Here is a 16,431-nt window from a genome sequence, read left to right as displayed (position 1 = left end):
AACGACTAAAAACGCTTGCAAAGTAAGACAATTTAAAGGTCCACCCTAGGCCTACTAAAATTAAAGGTCCACTATAGGCCTACCAAACGAGGCTCACTCAGTCTCGCCTCGTGACTCAAAGACCACAACCATCTACCTTTCAGCCCAAATAAAATGGGGGAGAAATCCCAAGCAAAAAAGAAAAAAGAGAAAGAGAAAAGGGAGAGCGAAAAGAGCGAGCCATGAAATACTTAGCCCGTACCTCCCAAAGTGCAAAACTTACCCAAGTAAACGAAGGAAAAGAATTGAGTCAACCAATCCAAATCATACCACAAAAACTACATAAAGTTCTACAATCTTCTACCCTTTCCAATCCTCATGCTTGACTAATATCTATACAAATTATCCTATCTCATTCAACCCATCTTTCAAGCCGTCTTGAGTCGCGAATAAAAAAAAAACGCAAATGAAAAGTACATTTTACGCTTAACGTAAAAAAAAAAATATAATAATAAATAATAAAAAAGAAACTTTGCAAAGCGCCTTTAAAGTTCGTCTAAAAAAAAAGCATTTAGCGCACAAAAAAAAAGATTCGCAAATATTTGGCACAAAACGAAAAGAAACAACGCGCCAAGAAATCTCCCCAGAAATCACTCTCAACGCCCAGAGCTGGGCGCCGGAATCTATAACGCCCCAGCCTGGGCGCTGAATCTCTCTGCTTGCCAAATTTTGTCCAGAAGTGCTCGTCATTTTATCCGCACATACACGGAAAAATAACGAACACTTGGAGGGGTACAGCACGTATTCAAATATACGTACCAAAAAACACATGAAAAGATTTTTGTGCAAATACATATACTTAAAAAATAAAACAAATTTTTGGCTTACGGCAAAGCAGCATATCAAAATAATAATAAACTTCACTTATTTCACCCTATTTCAAACATTACGATTCCACTGGAACGTACTTGTTTAAAATCGGCATTCTAAGAAACCATTTTATGGCTAAGAACTACGCAAGACCTGATTCCAAATTAAATCTATTTAAGGCGGATACGTAGGCAATCCATGATTCGGTCCAACCAATTTGCAAAAATGTTAAAGCCTATAGAATAACAAGAATAAAAAATAAAGTCCCTTATTGAAATTTAATTACTTGCAATCCAAATCGGAAAAAAAATTTAAGTCAAAGGAAGAATCCAAGTCATCAAGATGCCAAAATGAGCACACATCGAAAAATAATAAGGGCACGTACCCTTGCCAGAAGGAGCACTCACACTCCTAGACACTTAGCCAATACTCAAAAGATCGCTTTGCCTCAATTGAATTGGGGCTAGCGAGAGCGTCCATGACCTCTAAAGTACTCGACTTGACCCTCCCTAAAACAAACTAACTCACTTAAGACCTCCTTTCGCCACTAGACACAGTCATAATCGCCAACAAGTAGTAAAGGCCGTAACCTTGCAATAAAGAGGATTGTTCTACGGCATCGCCCCATCGTTCCTTCGAACTCAGGGCACCCGTTCATGGTAATTCAAATGCTTGCAAATCCCTTTGGAAAAAAAAATTAGACATTGTCAATAGGACTTGGCACTTAACCAAGGCTCACCCTACTCAGACATATGACACGGGCATCTAAAATCGAAATCTGAAAGCATCATTAATGAGAAGACATAATAGCAACTGGGGGCTAAAAATTGAAATGAAAGAGCTAGGGAAAGAACTAGGTATACCTTGACCTTTTGTGCAGACATACACCAAGTAAATCCAAGTCAATTTAAAAGCGGTTTTTATTCCTGCAATTCTGGAAAAGATAGTCCTAAAAACCTAAAAGCATGTGCCACACGGGCACAAGTAATATCTTGACGCCTGCACCCTAGCTTCCAGCAAATCCTTATACAGCATTCCGAAAATCGTAACAGTATTTTGATTCACCCATGTAATCCTGTACGAACCCTTCTATAAGTCAACTTACTTAGGACACCTCGGATTGTACACAGTAGGACTCGGACTTCAAATAATTTTCAAAGACTTCTTCGAACATAATAAAGTGTCGTTGGTTTAAGCTAAGTATGCGTTTGTCTCGATGTTGCAAGTGAGTCAAAAATATTTCTAAATATGATTATGGGTAAGGCACCTAGCTTTTGGTCAAGGCACACTTCAACATGTGACTACCTTGACCATGGCAATGTCGCACAATACGACATTTACAAGAGAAGTAGCAAATCACTACTCGAACCTACCTCGCACTAAACGAGTCTGGTTCAAACGATTCATGATCCATGTCACATGAATGCATAAAAACGTATGCCAAGCATTATAGCACAAAGCCAATCCCGTAGCTATAATTGGGGGCTTGAGAAAAATACTCTAAAAATGCTCGAAATGACGATTTTATCACAAATTCTCGACGCTAATGCTATACACACATCATAGGGGCACAATCCTAAGGTTTAATCGTGTAAAACGAACCTTTGAATGGCTACAAACCCTCCCAAATTCTAAGCACTACTTAGAATATATAAAGTCACCCCACTAACAAGGGTAACTGAAAATCGCGAGTCGCCAAAACTCCGATCAAACTACTGCACATAACGCTCGCCCTACAAGCGCCCGTTACACAGTCTACGTCGTTCCAAAGCAAAAGCAAAAGGAAAATCAAGGATAAGAAAATAAAAAAAAAGAAACATCTATGAATCCTCGCATCGAACGAAGTAATAAGCCGTGCACACCCACGCAAAAGGTGCTACACTTGCTCGAGCACCAGAACGAGGCGTGATGAAGTACTCCAACGCAGAAAAATAATAATGATATCCCAACACCAGGAGGAATGTTCTAAGACACGCTGTTAGGCCACACAAGCCTACGTCGCACCATAAGTTCAACCATCCCACGGTACAAGTCTAAAAAAAAGAGTAAGGCATATTGCACTAATGCGGGCACGACCAAGAGCATGTAAAGAGACAAAGACTACTTATCGCCCAAATTCAAAATGCAAGCCACACGACTTCTACATTAAGGATTAAAGGTAGCAAAATATTACCTACCACGGAAGGGATAGCTCGCACCTACACGAGCGGAACCCCAAGGCACCTTTCTCAAAAGAACCTACAAAAATCGTACGCCAAAAGGAAGCATCCCAACGTGCATACTTGGGGGCTCCAAGCTACGAAACGACCATAGCAAAAAAAAAAAAGGGGGGGTCTCAAAGCAAATGTTTGAACGATCAAAAGGGCATGATGCTTCAGCCCACATCATGAATGGGCCTGAACCCTATCAAGCTTCTAAGCAAATTATTCAACATCAGTCATTGCTCAAAAAAAAAAAGATTCAAGCGAACTAATTAATGGACCGCAAGCAACGGCCATTCTATGAACGCTCGTTCGCACATACATTCTAAGTATCGAACATTCACGAACACGTTCAAAGAAAAAAAAATGTATACGTTCAAAATAGCAACAAGAGCGATCAAAGTCTTACGCCTCAACGCATGTTCCTCGGGCCATATAGACTCGCCCGACTATTGCAATAACTGTACGCCTTAAGAGCAACAGTTCCTTTAAATAATCGCCCCAAAGCGACAAACACCGTAGTCCACCAATCGGCTACGGCTTCTTGAGAAATCATCACGAGAAAGTCCTGCCTGGGATGCACTTTCAACGCCCAGGACCAGGCGGCAGATATTCCGACGCCCGGCTCTGGGCGCTGATAATCAGCTCAACTCATTGTGATCTCTAATAAAATTCTACGTTCCAAAAATAAAATATAACAAAAGAGAAGAGAATACGTAGAATTTCCAAGTGAAATAAAGGAACGAACAAGAGGCCAACTGTTTCATCAAAAGACCAGCCCAAACAACATTTTCAACGCCCAACCTAGGGCGTGAATTATTTCAACGGCCAAGCCTGGGCGCCTAAAACGAGCCCAGGCCCCAAAAAAGGCCCTGACTTCTGTAGGGTCCTGCCGTATCCATTCGACTCGAAAATCGCCGATTTCTTTACTGAAAGCCGCACCTCACGGCTTTGTTAAGAGTATCACACCACTACAAAGATCGCTCGCACTTACGAGCACGATCCCAAACACGATGAAGGACATTGCAAAATGCGTATCCCCAAGGAACCTCTTTGACAAGAAATGACCGTCAAGCACGAGTGTTTGGGGGCTCGAAAGAAAATATATATTTCAAAAGAGAGTATGCAAAGTTAAAACAATATTCCCACACCACGCTGTACGGAGTCCCGTGTTTGGATAATCTCAAAAGATAAAACCTGATTACGACCTCAAAACAAAGGTCGCCGTTGATACTTATACATAGTCCCCTAATCAAGGACCCAGGTAGTGGCAAAATTGAGCCGTAAAGACTAGCTCAAAACCATGAAAGATGATGACCACGAGACAATGGTCCGTCTAAGCACGTTGTCAACCCACATTTAGGTTGCAACTAAATCCCTCGAAAGAAAATAAATTCTTCAAAAAAACAAAAACAGACTCGCCATCTTCAGCCGGCGGGGTCTGCGTCACTAACCGCGCAGGTCATCAGTTTTCGAAAATGAAATCTTCAAAAACACAAAACAGGCTCTCCATATTCAGCCGGCGGGGTCTACATCACAAACCGCGTAGGTCCTTATTTTCAAAAAACATCAAAAACAGATTCGTCCACTTCTATCAGACGGGGCGTCCACCCTCACTCGCCATCTTCAGCCGGCGGGGTCTACGTCACAAACCGCGTAGGTCCTTATTTTCAAAATATCAAAATAGATTCGTCCACTTCTATCAGACGGGGCGTCCACCCTCAGCGGACAGGCTAGCCATCTTCAGTCGGCGGGGTCTACGTCACAAACCGCGTAGGTCCTTATTTTCAAAACATCAAAACAGATTCGTCCACTTCTATCGGACGGGGCGTCCACCCTCAGCGGACAGGCTCGCCCACCTTCAGCGGGCGGGGTCTGCGTCACTAACCACACAGGTCCTTAGTCGCTGCAGCGGTAACGTTTCCCGGTTTATCCTTTTCCAAAAATCAAAGGATGGTTTATCTTTTTCCAAAAATCAAAAGATGGTTTATCTTTTTCCAAAAATCAAAAGATGGTTTCTCTTTTCAAGAATCAAAAAATTGGTTTTCCGCTTTTCCAAAAAAGAGCGATGTGCTGGATTTTCCTTCGTTTTACGTCCTATAAAAACAAGGGGGTTTTCTCGTTTAGCTAACCTTGAAAATGAGAATCTTTAAAAACATTCTTACCTCGTGATCGAGCTTGGCCAGGCCTGGTTACACTTTATAGCTTTGATTTCGAAAACGTCTGTAGATACTTCCAATGACAAAGTGAGGGAGTTTCCATACATTTGTAGGTACTTCCAATGACAAAGTGAGGGAGTTTCTATACTTAACAAATTCCAATGACACGTGAGGAATGTGTTAACACGTCAAGTGATGACCCTTAAGTCAAATGTTATCACTCGGGGGCTCGTGAGACCCTCGCAAAAACAGGTCACATACACCATGGCTTGTATGACGCACTCTGTTTGATACTTTGACCATCGTCTTACTCCAAGACTCAGTCAAAGTGGGGGCTAACTGTAAACACCTACTTTTGTCCCCATTCCCGAAAGGGAAGGTTCGATGATGAGAACATAAATCTCCATTTGGCAACGCATCTCCTATAAAATAACGAATCTCAAATCACCCTTTCATTTCAGCCAAAATTGCTATTTTTAGAAACCTGCTAAGAATGGTAACTGCCGTAAGAAGTAGTTGTTAAAAGATAGAAACCTGTCAGAATTAGGTGTTGCACTCCAACATAAATCCTAAGAGAGATAGAATTTGCAAAAGGGATTCTATTCCTGGTATAATTCGAAAGTAAGAGTTACGTATTAATTAAAATCCTAATGAACCTAAAGTTCGTAACGGGCCCAGACGCATTCCGTCATAAAGTTAATACGCACTAAAAGACTCGGATAAATCTCAAAAGCTCCGTGTTTTAAAGAGTCCAAATCTGACAAGAACTCGGCCCAGATAACATTTTCAAAGCCTAGCCCTGGGTGCTGAAAATGCCTAGGGCCGTTTTATTTCCGGATTCTTTTTGGATTCGTATTCTAAAAATCTATCTTTCCACAAACTCTTTCCCTATAAATACAGCCTCAAAATCGACGTGAAGAGGACACACAACACACAATTGCATAACCTGAGTATTGACTCTAGCCTTAAGCCTAAGCCTCACGCTGTGAAATTGATCCGGCGTTCTGTCACAATCGACCCAAAAGTCGAACAGAACGCATCCTGTCCCTTGTAGCTGATGAATTAAGCCTAAATACTGGAACATTGCTTGGAAACCCGAGATTCGTTAAATAAAATGAGAAATAGCAAAGCCAAGTGGTTAGTTTTCTGAGAACCGTAACGCACCTCTCAAGGGTGCGTTGTAATGTGTCCCTCATATGATTTAATCGCTTTCATCACCCTTTTATAAAATTGTCAAACTATTAACTTGATTGATCTATCACGCCTAATAAGATAATACCTTGGACAATTGAATTATCATGCTAGGTACCTTAAACCAATCTAAATAAGATAATCACGATCGATTTAGTATTATGTGTTGCATATTGCTAAAATCAATTCAGAATAGTTTAATAGTTTAAACGCATGTCCCTTCAATTATTTATGCTGAGCTAGTAAGGATAACCTGCCTCTGGAGTTATCGATGAGCACTCCTCTCAGTAGTTACAGTCCCCACACCAGGGATCACAAGGGAGCCTATGGCCATCGTGGTCGAACATAATTGCACTCCCTTTATGTCACGATAACCGGGTTTTGTCAGTTTTTCTCATTGTCGTTAAAAACTGAATGGCGACTCCTATATTACTAGTCGATTGGGTGTAAACTCACAGGAAATCTAACAACACTTGATCTGACGTTGTCACGCCCACGAGGGACGAGGTCACGCATTAGCCTCGTGTTTTTTCGACCCCCTCACAGCATCAAGTCAGTTCATGCATTGTCATGTCACCCCTGTAAGTGGTATGCCTAGTTTCTATTGCACTTTTGTCTATGCTTTCAATGAACATAGTTTAAGACAAGTTTTATGGAGAGATTTAGTCACCTTGAATGTTCAGAGTCCCTGGATTATCTGTGGGGATTTTAACTGTGTCATGGCAGTGAATGAAAGAATTGGTGCTCCTGTCAGGCATATGGAAATTGTTGACATCAATAACTGTATGCATGGATTTGGAATGGAGGATGTTAAATCTGTGGGGAATCTCTACACTTGGAATAATAAACAACAAGGGGCAGACAGAGTTTTTTCAAAGCTTGACAGAATTCTTGGAAATGTTGCTTGGTTTGATTGCTATCCTTCTGCAGAAGCTTGCTTTCTTCCAGAAGGTCATTTTGATCATTCTCCTAGTCTTTTGACTGTGTATCCTAGGGTTAATGGAGGAAGAAAACCATCTAAATACTTTACAATGTGGAAAACATCTCCCAGCTTTAATACAATTGTGACTGATGTTTGGAACACTCCTATCAATGGTAGTAAAATGTTCTGTGTGGTGAGTAAACTTAAGAAGGTTAAGGGTGTTCTTAAGGAACTCAATAAAAATGGTTTCTCAGATGTAAAAGCTGCTGATCTTAGTGCTTATCATGCAATGATAGCTGCTCAAGAAGCTATGCACCTAGCTCCTACAGATCACTCTCTTGCAGATTTGGAATTACAGGCCATCCATGATTATAAGATCAAACACAAGATATATCTTGATTTTTTGGCTCAGAAGGCTAAACTGGCTTGGATTAAAGCTGGTGATGAAAATACAGCTTTGTTCCATCAAAGTATAAGAAGCAGACAAGTTCATAATCAGATTTACAGTATACATGATATGAGAGGAGATTGGAAAGATCAGGCTGCAGATGTTTCAGAAGCTTTCTTGAATTATTACAAGATGTTATTGGGGAGTGTTCATGAAGGTAGAACTTCTGTTATCACACAGGTAGTTCACACTGGTCCTGTTTGTCAGGATTATCATAAAACAATCCTTAATGCTCCATATACTGTTGAGGAAGTGAAAGCAGCACTTTTCTCTATTCCTGGTATCAAAGCACCAGGTCCTGATGGCTTTGGCTTTTTTTTTTACAAGGATGCTTGGCATGTAGTTGGGAGTGGGGTGATTGAGGCTGTGTTTGGATGTGTTGAGGAATGGTAAACTGCTAAAAGAGGTGAATCACACAGTTGTTACTTTGATTCCAAAATCTAAATGTCCTAAGAATGTCAGTGATTTTAGGCCTATCTCTTGTTATAATACTATCTACAAGTGCATCACTAAAGTTCTCTGTGGTAGGTTAAGGCAAATCCTTCCAGATCTTATTCTAGAGAATCAAGGGGGCTTTATTCATGGCAGGTACATTGTGCATAACATTATGGTAGTACAGGACCTTGTGAGGCACTATGGAAGGAAGGGTGTGAAGCCTAGTTGCTTAATGAAGATTGATTTGCAAAAAGCTTATGACACAGTGGATTGGTCTTTCCTAAAAGAGATGTTAGTTGCACTGGATTTTCCTGAGCACTTTGTGAATTTAGTAATGGAGTGTGTCACCACACCAATGTTTTCTCTCATGATCAATGGCTCCATGCATGGATTTTTCAAATCCCAGAGGGGGTTGAGGCAAGGGGACCCTCTTTCTCCCCTACTCTTTGTTAATTGCATGGAGTATCTGTCAAGAATTCTGCACAAAATGAGTAGTTTACCTCAATTCCAGTATCATCCAAGATGTAAAGATACAAAGCTCACTCATTTGTGTTTTGTTGATGACCTGATTCTGTGCTGTAAAGGTGAATTTCCATCCATATATCTTATCTTGCAAGCCTTCAAATTGTTCTCTGACTCCTCTGGTTTGAAAGCTAATATTCAGAAATCTTCCATTTTCTGTCATGGCATGGTAGAAAGTGAAGTACAAAGAGTGGTGGAGACTTCTGGTTTCACCAGAAGTAGCCTACCTTTTAAATACCTTGGTGTACCCATTTGCTCAAAAAGAATTTCTACTGCTCAGTGTGGGGTGTTGGTTGACAAGATGACCAGCAGAATTAAGCTCTGGAGTTCCAGAAATCTATCCTATATAGCTAGAATGCAGTTGGTGAATTATGTGCTTCTTAGTCTTCACATGTATTGGGCTCAGATTTTTGTTCTTCCTAAGAGTGTGCTGCAGAGTATTGTTAAGATTTGTAGAGCATTCCTTTGGAGTGGTCAAACTTTTAGTCATAAAACTTGCAATATCTCTTAGGATAACATCTGTTGTGATAAGAAAGCTGGTGGATTAGGCTTCAGAGATGTTTTTCTGTGGAATGTTGCCAATCTAGGCAAATATGTTTGGGCTTTGGTTACCAAATAGGATAATGTTTGGATTAAGTGGGTCACTTCAGTGTATTTAAAGAATGGGGATTGGTGGGATTACCAACCTAGCAACTCTGCTAGTTGGTATTGGAAGCAGATTTGCAATACAAGGGAGAAACTGAAGTCAATATATTCTAAAGCAGAACTGGAAGCAATGCCTCATTATTCAGTGAAACAAGTATAACAAAAGCTAACTGGGGATAGACTTAAGGTGCATTGGGACAAGCTTGTGTGGAACAGGCTTAGCACTCCCAAACACAGATTTATTATTTGGTTGGTAATTCAGTCCAGATTACAAACTACAGCTAAGTTAGCTAGTATTGGCATCAACAATTCTTCTAGCGGTCTCATTTGTGGCCAAGGTGATGAAACTCATCATCATCTATTTTTTGATTGTCCTTATAGCAGGCAATGCCTGACAGAGTTGAACACATGGCTGGATATAAGAATGGCAGCAACTGATCTCCATCTCTTATACAGATCCATCAGATATGGCAGAAGCTCAAAGTTTAGAAAGCAGGTATACCTTGCTGCTATTGTAGCAGTGGTCTATCTCATCTGGAAATGCAGAAACTCAGTGTTCTGGGATTATTGTATCCCTACTGTCAAGAGTACTATAGGTGCTTTGAAGCAAGCAGTGAGAAGTAGAATTCAGGCAGTTATGCCTAAGTATGTGAATAGGAAAGATTGTAATTGGTTTGTGAATCTGTAATCTGTGTAAGCCTAGCTGTTTTGGTTTGCTTCTTGTTTGAGATGGTCCAACCTAGTTGGTTTGTCTCTCTTGAAGTGAACTTAGGTTGTAATTGATTGTTTTGAGCTATAATATTATTCTCACTTGCTTAGCAAAAAAAAAAAAAAAACGCTTGCTGTTAGGTTATGATACGTATGACTATTCATAAATCATGCGGAAAAACCATAAAGCCAGGAAAGCATATTATTTACACATAATCATTTAGCATAGAATTGATGCATACATGTTGTAGCGTGCCTTCCCTAGCTGCGCCCGAACCGAACAAGAACAAGTCTTTAGGACTCCAAATGTCGTCCCCTAGATAGTCCACAGTACGTCCGGATCCGCCTCAAGTTAGACCAACTAGAATCGCCCTTAAGGTGCTTAGGAATTTCGGCTAGTGTTTGCAAGTGTATGGCTGATTTTTATTTCAAAAACTTACCCTTTGAATACTTCAATCGTACCCATAAATTGTGACCCTAGGCACCTATTTATAGGAGTATGGAAAAGGAATTGTAATACTACTAGGATGTGGATTTGCTAGTTAGAACTTTATTAGGACTCTAAATAACAAAGCAAATCTAATAGGATTAGGATTTTAATCTTTGCACAAATCCTAATAGGATTAGGATTTCCCGCACAATAATTGCACAAGTCGTGCACCCGCGCAAGCCTTGCGGCCCACGACAGGCGCACAGCCCACGCTGATGTACTGCGCGCGCGCGCCATTGGCTGGGCCTGGCCTTGCGCTGGGCCTGGTCGAGGCATGCGTTGGTGCGTGCGGTTCGCTGGGCGATGGCCTGGCTTCGTGCTGGGCCTTCGTCTAGCGGGCCTCATCAGATGCTAATTCGTACGATACGCTTCCGATTAAATTCCCGATTCCGGAATTTATTTCCGATACGAACAATATTTAATATTTCCGATTCCGGAATTAATTTCCGTTTCGAACAAATATTTAATATTTCCATTTCCGGAATTATTTTCCGATTCTGACAATATTTCCGTTTCCGGCAATATTTCCGATTCCGGCAATATTTCCATTTCCGATAATATTTTCCGATACGTACCATGTTTCCGTTTCCGGCAACATCTACGACTTGGATAATATTTATATTTCCGATACGATCCATATTTCCGTTTCCGGCAATATCATCGTTTCCGGAGTATTCATTTCTTGCTTGTGACGATCTCAGCTCCCACTGAAACCAAGACCCATCGATTCCGAATATCCATAGATAGAGTATTTAATGCCATTAAATACTTGATCCGTTTACGTACTATTTGTGTGACCCTACGGGTTCAGTCAAGAGTAAGCTGTAGATTAATATCATTAATTCCACTTGAACTGAAGCGGCCTCTAGCTAGGCATTCAACTCACTTGATCTCACTGAATTATTAACTTGTTAATTAATACTGAACCTCTTTTATTAGACTTAACATAGAATGCATACTTGGACCAAGAGCATTATTTCCTTCAGTCTCCCACTTGTCCTTAGGGACAAGTGTGCATTTCCTAATTCCTTTGTCGCTCGATGCTTGCTCTTGAACATAAGGTAAGATTTGTCATCCTTATTATGTCCAGAGGTGTTTCTCGGTTTCAGAGTTCAACTGATCAAATAAACAGATAATCATAGCCTATGATTCATCCGAGCACGGCCATGCATTTCACAGTTTCTAGCTCTCCGAGTGGACTTGTACAACTTTTAAGCATCCCATCCCGATTTATGGGAGGACAATCCCAATCTTGCGATCTTGAGATTAGACTTCGTTTGATAGGTGATTACCTGAGCGTTGCCTTTATAGCCTCCTTTTACGGTGCGACGGTTGGTCAACGTCAAAGCAACCAGTTCTCAAACAAGTAATCTCAAATCACTCAGGTATTGAGGATTTAGTGTCTAATAATTTTAATGAAATTTACTTATGACAGATTTTCATCTCTTACAGTAAAGTTTCATAGGTCTGTCCGATACTAGTCTTCCCAAAGTAAGTATCTATGCAAATGATTATGACATTGCCATGTCCACATAGCTCAAGAAACAGAACTACTAGTTATCTTGCATTCTAGTCGTCTAACGTTTTCTATGCGTCCAATTTTATAGAAAACTCCGACTAGGGACCATTTTCAACTTTTGACATTCAAGTTCACTTGATAGACATTTCTTAGTCACAGGACTGGTCCTGACAGTCTATCTTGAATATATTGTCAAATTGAAGGGACTCATCATTTAATAAACCACAAATTAAATGGAAAAATGAATTCTATTCATTTATTGTGAATGATTAACCAATAATGTTTTACAAAGATTTAAACGCTAAACCTTTAAAACATTAAACAAGGATATCAAAGCCATTCTCCAATATGCTTGATTCCCATAGCTGCAGTGTGCGAGTTGTGCTTCGCCTGCGGTAGAGGTTTAGTTAATGGATCTGATATGTTGTCATCAGTTCCAATCTTGCTTATCTCGACTTCTTTTCTTTCAACGAACTCTCATAGAAGGTGAAATCTACGAAGTACATGCTTGACTCTCTAGTGGTGTCTAGGCTCCTTTGCGTGTGCAATAGCTCCGTTATTATCACAATACAGGGCTATTGGTCCTTTAATGGAGGGGACTACACCAAGTTTGCCTATGAACTTCCTCAGCCATATAGCTTCCTTTGCTGCTTCATGTGCAGCAATGTACTCCGCTTCAGTTGTAGAATCCGCAATGGTGCTTTGCTTAGCACTTTTCCAGCTTACTGCACCTCCGTTGAGGCAGAAGACAAACCCAGACTGTGATCTGAAATCATCTTTGTCGGTTAGGAAACTTGCGTCTGTATAGCCTTTAACAATTAATTCATCATCTCCACCATAGACCAGGAAGTCATCTTTGTGCCTTTTCAGGTACTTCAGAATATTCATGGCAGCAGTCCAATGTGCCACTCCTGGGTCTGACTGGTATCTGCTCGTAGCACTGAGTGCGTACGCAACATCCGGGCATGTACATATCATAGCATACATTATTGAACCAATCAATGATGCATATGGAATCCCATTCATTCGTCTACGCTCATCAAGTGTTTTTGGGCACTGAGTCTTGCTTAGAGTTATTCCATGAGACATGGGTAGGTAGCCTCGCTTGGAGTCTGCCATCTTGAACCTATCAAGCACCTTATTGATATAAGTGCTTTGACTAAGTCCAATCATCTTTTTAGATCTATCTCTGTAAATCTTGATGCCCAATATGTACTGTGCTTCTCCTAGATCGTTCATCGAAAAACATTTCCCAAGCCAAATCTTGACAGAGTTCAACATAGGAATGTCATTTCTGATAAGTAATATGTCGTCGACATATAATACTAGAAAAGCAATTTTGCTCCCACTGACCTTCTTGTATACACAAGATTCGTCTGCGTTCTTGATGAAACCAAAGTCACTGACTGCTTCATCAAAACGTATATTCCAGCTCATGGATGCCTGCTTCAATCCGTAGATTGATTTCTTTAGCTTGCATACCTTTTTAGCATTCTTTGGATCCTCAAAACCTTCAGGCTGTGTCATAAACACAGTTTCTGTTAAAACACCGTTTAAGAAAGCAGTTTTGACATCCATCTGCCATATTTCGTAATCGTAATATGCAGCGATTGCTAACATTATCCGAATAGACTTTAGCATTGCAACTGGTGAAAAGGTTTCATCGTAATCCACGCCGTGGACTTGCCTGTAACCTTTTGCAACCAATCTAGCTTTGAAAACTTCAAGTTTCCCATCCTTGTCCTTTTTCAGTTTAAAAATCCATTTGCTTCCAATGGCTTGGTAGCCATCTGGCAAATCGACCAAATCCCATACTTGGTTTTTAGACATGGAGTCTAATTCAGATTGCATGGCTTCTTGCCATTGCTTGGAGCTAGGGCTCGTCATAGCTTGTTTGTAAGTCGCAGGTTCATCACTTTCAAGTAATAGAACGTCATAGCTCTCGTTCGTCAAAATACCTAAGTACCTTTCCGGTTGAGATCTATATCTTTGCGATCTACGCGGGGTAACATTTCTAGATTGGCCATGATTCTCACCAGATTCTTCTAAAGATCTCTGAGTTTTATCGTGAATGTCATCTTGAGCATTCTCTAGAGTTTGTTGTTCGACTCGAATTTCTTCGAGGTCTACTTTTCTCCCACTTGTCATTTTGGAAATGCGATCTTTCTCCAAAAAGACACCATCTCGAGCAACAAACACCTTGTTCTCAGATGTATTGTAGAAGTAATACCCCTTTGTTTCCTTTGGATAGCCCACAAGGATACATTTGTCAGATTTTGGATGAAGTTTGTCTGAAATTAATCGTTTGACGTATACTTCACATCCCCAAATCTTCAGAAAAGACACATTTGGAGGCTTTCCAAACAATAATTCATAGGGAGTCTTTTCGACAGCTTTAGACGGAGCTCTATTTATAGTGAGTGCAGCTGTATTTAGTGCATGTCCCCAAAATTCTAATGGAAGTTTGGCCTGACCCATCATTGACCTGACCATGTCTAGCAAGGTTCTGTTCCTCCGTTCCGACACACCGTTCCATTGTGGTGTTCCAGGAGGAGTCAATTCTGATAGAATTCCACATTCTTTCAGATGGTCATCAAATTCATAGCTCAGATATTCACCGCCTCTATCAGACCGCAGTGCCTTAATCTTCTTGCCTAATTGATTCTCTACTTCACTCTGAAATTCCTTGAATTTGTCAAAGGATTCAGACTTATGCTTCATTAGGTAGACATAACCATATCTACTGAAGTCATCAGTGAAAGTGATAAAGTAGCTGAAACCACCTCTAGCATTTGTACTCATTGGTCCACATACATCTGTATGGATTAAACCCAATAGTTCATTTGCTCTTTCTCCAACTTTAGAGAAAGGTTGCTTTGTCATTTTGCCAAGTAAACACGATTCGCATTTACCATAATCCTCTAAGTCAAATGGTTCTAGAATTCCTTCCTTTTGAAGTCTTTCTAAGCGTTTCAAGTTTATATGGCCTAATCGACATTGCCACAGATAGGTGAGATCTGAATCATCCTTTTTGGCCTTTTTGGTATTTATGTTATATACTTGTTTGTCGTGATCTAATAAATAAAGTCCATTGACTAATCTAGCAGATCCATAAAACATCTCTTTAAAATAAAACGAACAACTATTGTCTTTTATTAAAAAGGAAAATCCCTTAGCATCTAAACAAGAAACTGAAATGATGTTTTTAGTAAGACTTGGAACATGGAAACATTCATCCAGTTCCAAAACTAGCCCGGAGGGCAACGACAAATAATAAGTTCCTACAGCTAATGCAGTAATCCGTGCTCCATTTCCCACTCGTAGGTCGACTTCACCCTTGCTTAACCTTCTACTTCTTCTTAGTCCATGTGGATTGGAATATAAGTTGAGCCACAACCTGTATCTAATACCCAAGAAGTTGAATTAGCAAGTATACAGTCTATAACGAAAATACCTGAAGATGGAACGAGTGTTCCGTTCTTCTGATCTTCCTTTAGCTTTGGACATTCTCTTTTGTAATGGCCTATTCCATCACAATAAAGACAGCTTGATGTGGACTTGTCCTGCTTTGATTTAGCATTGCCCTTGGACTTTCCACTTTTCTTGAACGGTCTCCCTCTAGCCTTGAGTAAATCTTTGGCTTCACAGTCCAGTATTATCTCAGCCTTTCTGACAAGGTGAACAAATTCTGCAACTGTTTCTTCTCTTGGTTCACTTAGGTATAGTTGCTTGAAGCGACCAAACCCACTGTGTAGTGAATTGAGCAAGATAGAGACTGCCATCCTTTCGCTTATTGGTGTTCCTAGTAGACTTAGGCGATCAAAGTATGAACGCATAAGATCCACATGGAACCTCAGTGGGACGCCTACCCTCTGTTTAGTGCGAAGGAGCTAAACATGTGTTTCTTGGACTTCCATCCTATAACACCTGTTGGGAGAACTAACCTTTAGACCAGACATTGATTCAATCAACTCATGGACGTACAGGTCCCTGTCCTCCGTGCTTCCACGACAGATATCCCTCAGATTCTTGATGAGCGTAAAAGGTTCATAGGCTAAAAACCTTCTAGCCCAATCTTCAGGGATATTGTTCAGCATGAGACTCATAACCTTTTTGAGATCCGCATCCCAGTCGAAAAATCTCTCAGGGGTCATGTCTCTGGCATAGTAGCTTGGCATGGGATGTAATAGTACATACTCAAGCCCATTGAGTCTGACTATTTCAACTAGCTTAGCTTCACATTCAAGAAAATTTGCTAGGTTCAGCTTGACCATAAGCTCAGAACCCATGATGATGTTTTGATTGTTGTTTGCCATAGTTAAAACTACAATTGAAAAGAATA

General features: G+C 40.5%; 1 protein-coding gene across 1 annotated transcript; it reads left to right on the top strand.

The window, feature by feature from the left end:
* Positions 1-6,960: 6,960 nt before the first annotated feature.
* LOC110785931 (uncharacterized) lies at positions 6,961-10,060 on the top strand. Its single transcript, XM_056831925.1, has 5 exons — positions 6,961-8,159; positions 8,299-9,154; positions 9,239-9,334; positions 9,446-9,526; positions 9,635-10,060. The coding sequence occupies exons 1-5, from the start codon at positions 6,961-6,963 to the stop codon at positions 10,058-10,060; spliced, it is 2,658 nt and encodes an 885-aa protein (XP_056687903.1).
* Positions 10,061-16,431: the final 6,371 nt, after the last annotated feature.

The sequence above is a fragment of the Spinacia oleracea genome, chromosome 6 (assembly GCF_020520425.1).
Source record: "Spinacia oleracea cultivar Varoflay chromosome 6, BTI_SOV_V1, whole genome shotgun sequence".
Taxonomy (NCBI): Eukaryota; Viridiplantae; Streptophyta; class Magnoliopsida; order Caryophyllales; family Amaranthaceae; genus Spinacia; species Spinacia oleracea.
The sequence above is the reverse complement of the archived record's forward strand: the minus strand, read 5'-3'. Positions and strand labels throughout refer to the sequence as shown.

Excerpts from the sequence above, each read along its gene's own strand:
- LOC110785931 (XM_056831925.1), top strand. The coding sequence starts at position 6,961 with ATGCATTGTCATGTCACCCCTGTAAGTGGTATGCCTAGTTTCTATTGC. Across the intron at positions 9,155-9,238 it reads TTTTTGTTCTTCCTAAGAGT|GATAACATCTGTTGTGATAA; the intron begins GTGCTGCAGAGT and ends AATATCTCTTAG. Across the intron at positions 9,335-9,445 it reads GCAAATATGTTTGGGCTTTG|ATTTGCAATACAAGGGAGAA; the intron begins GTTACCAAATAG and ends TATTGGAAGCAG.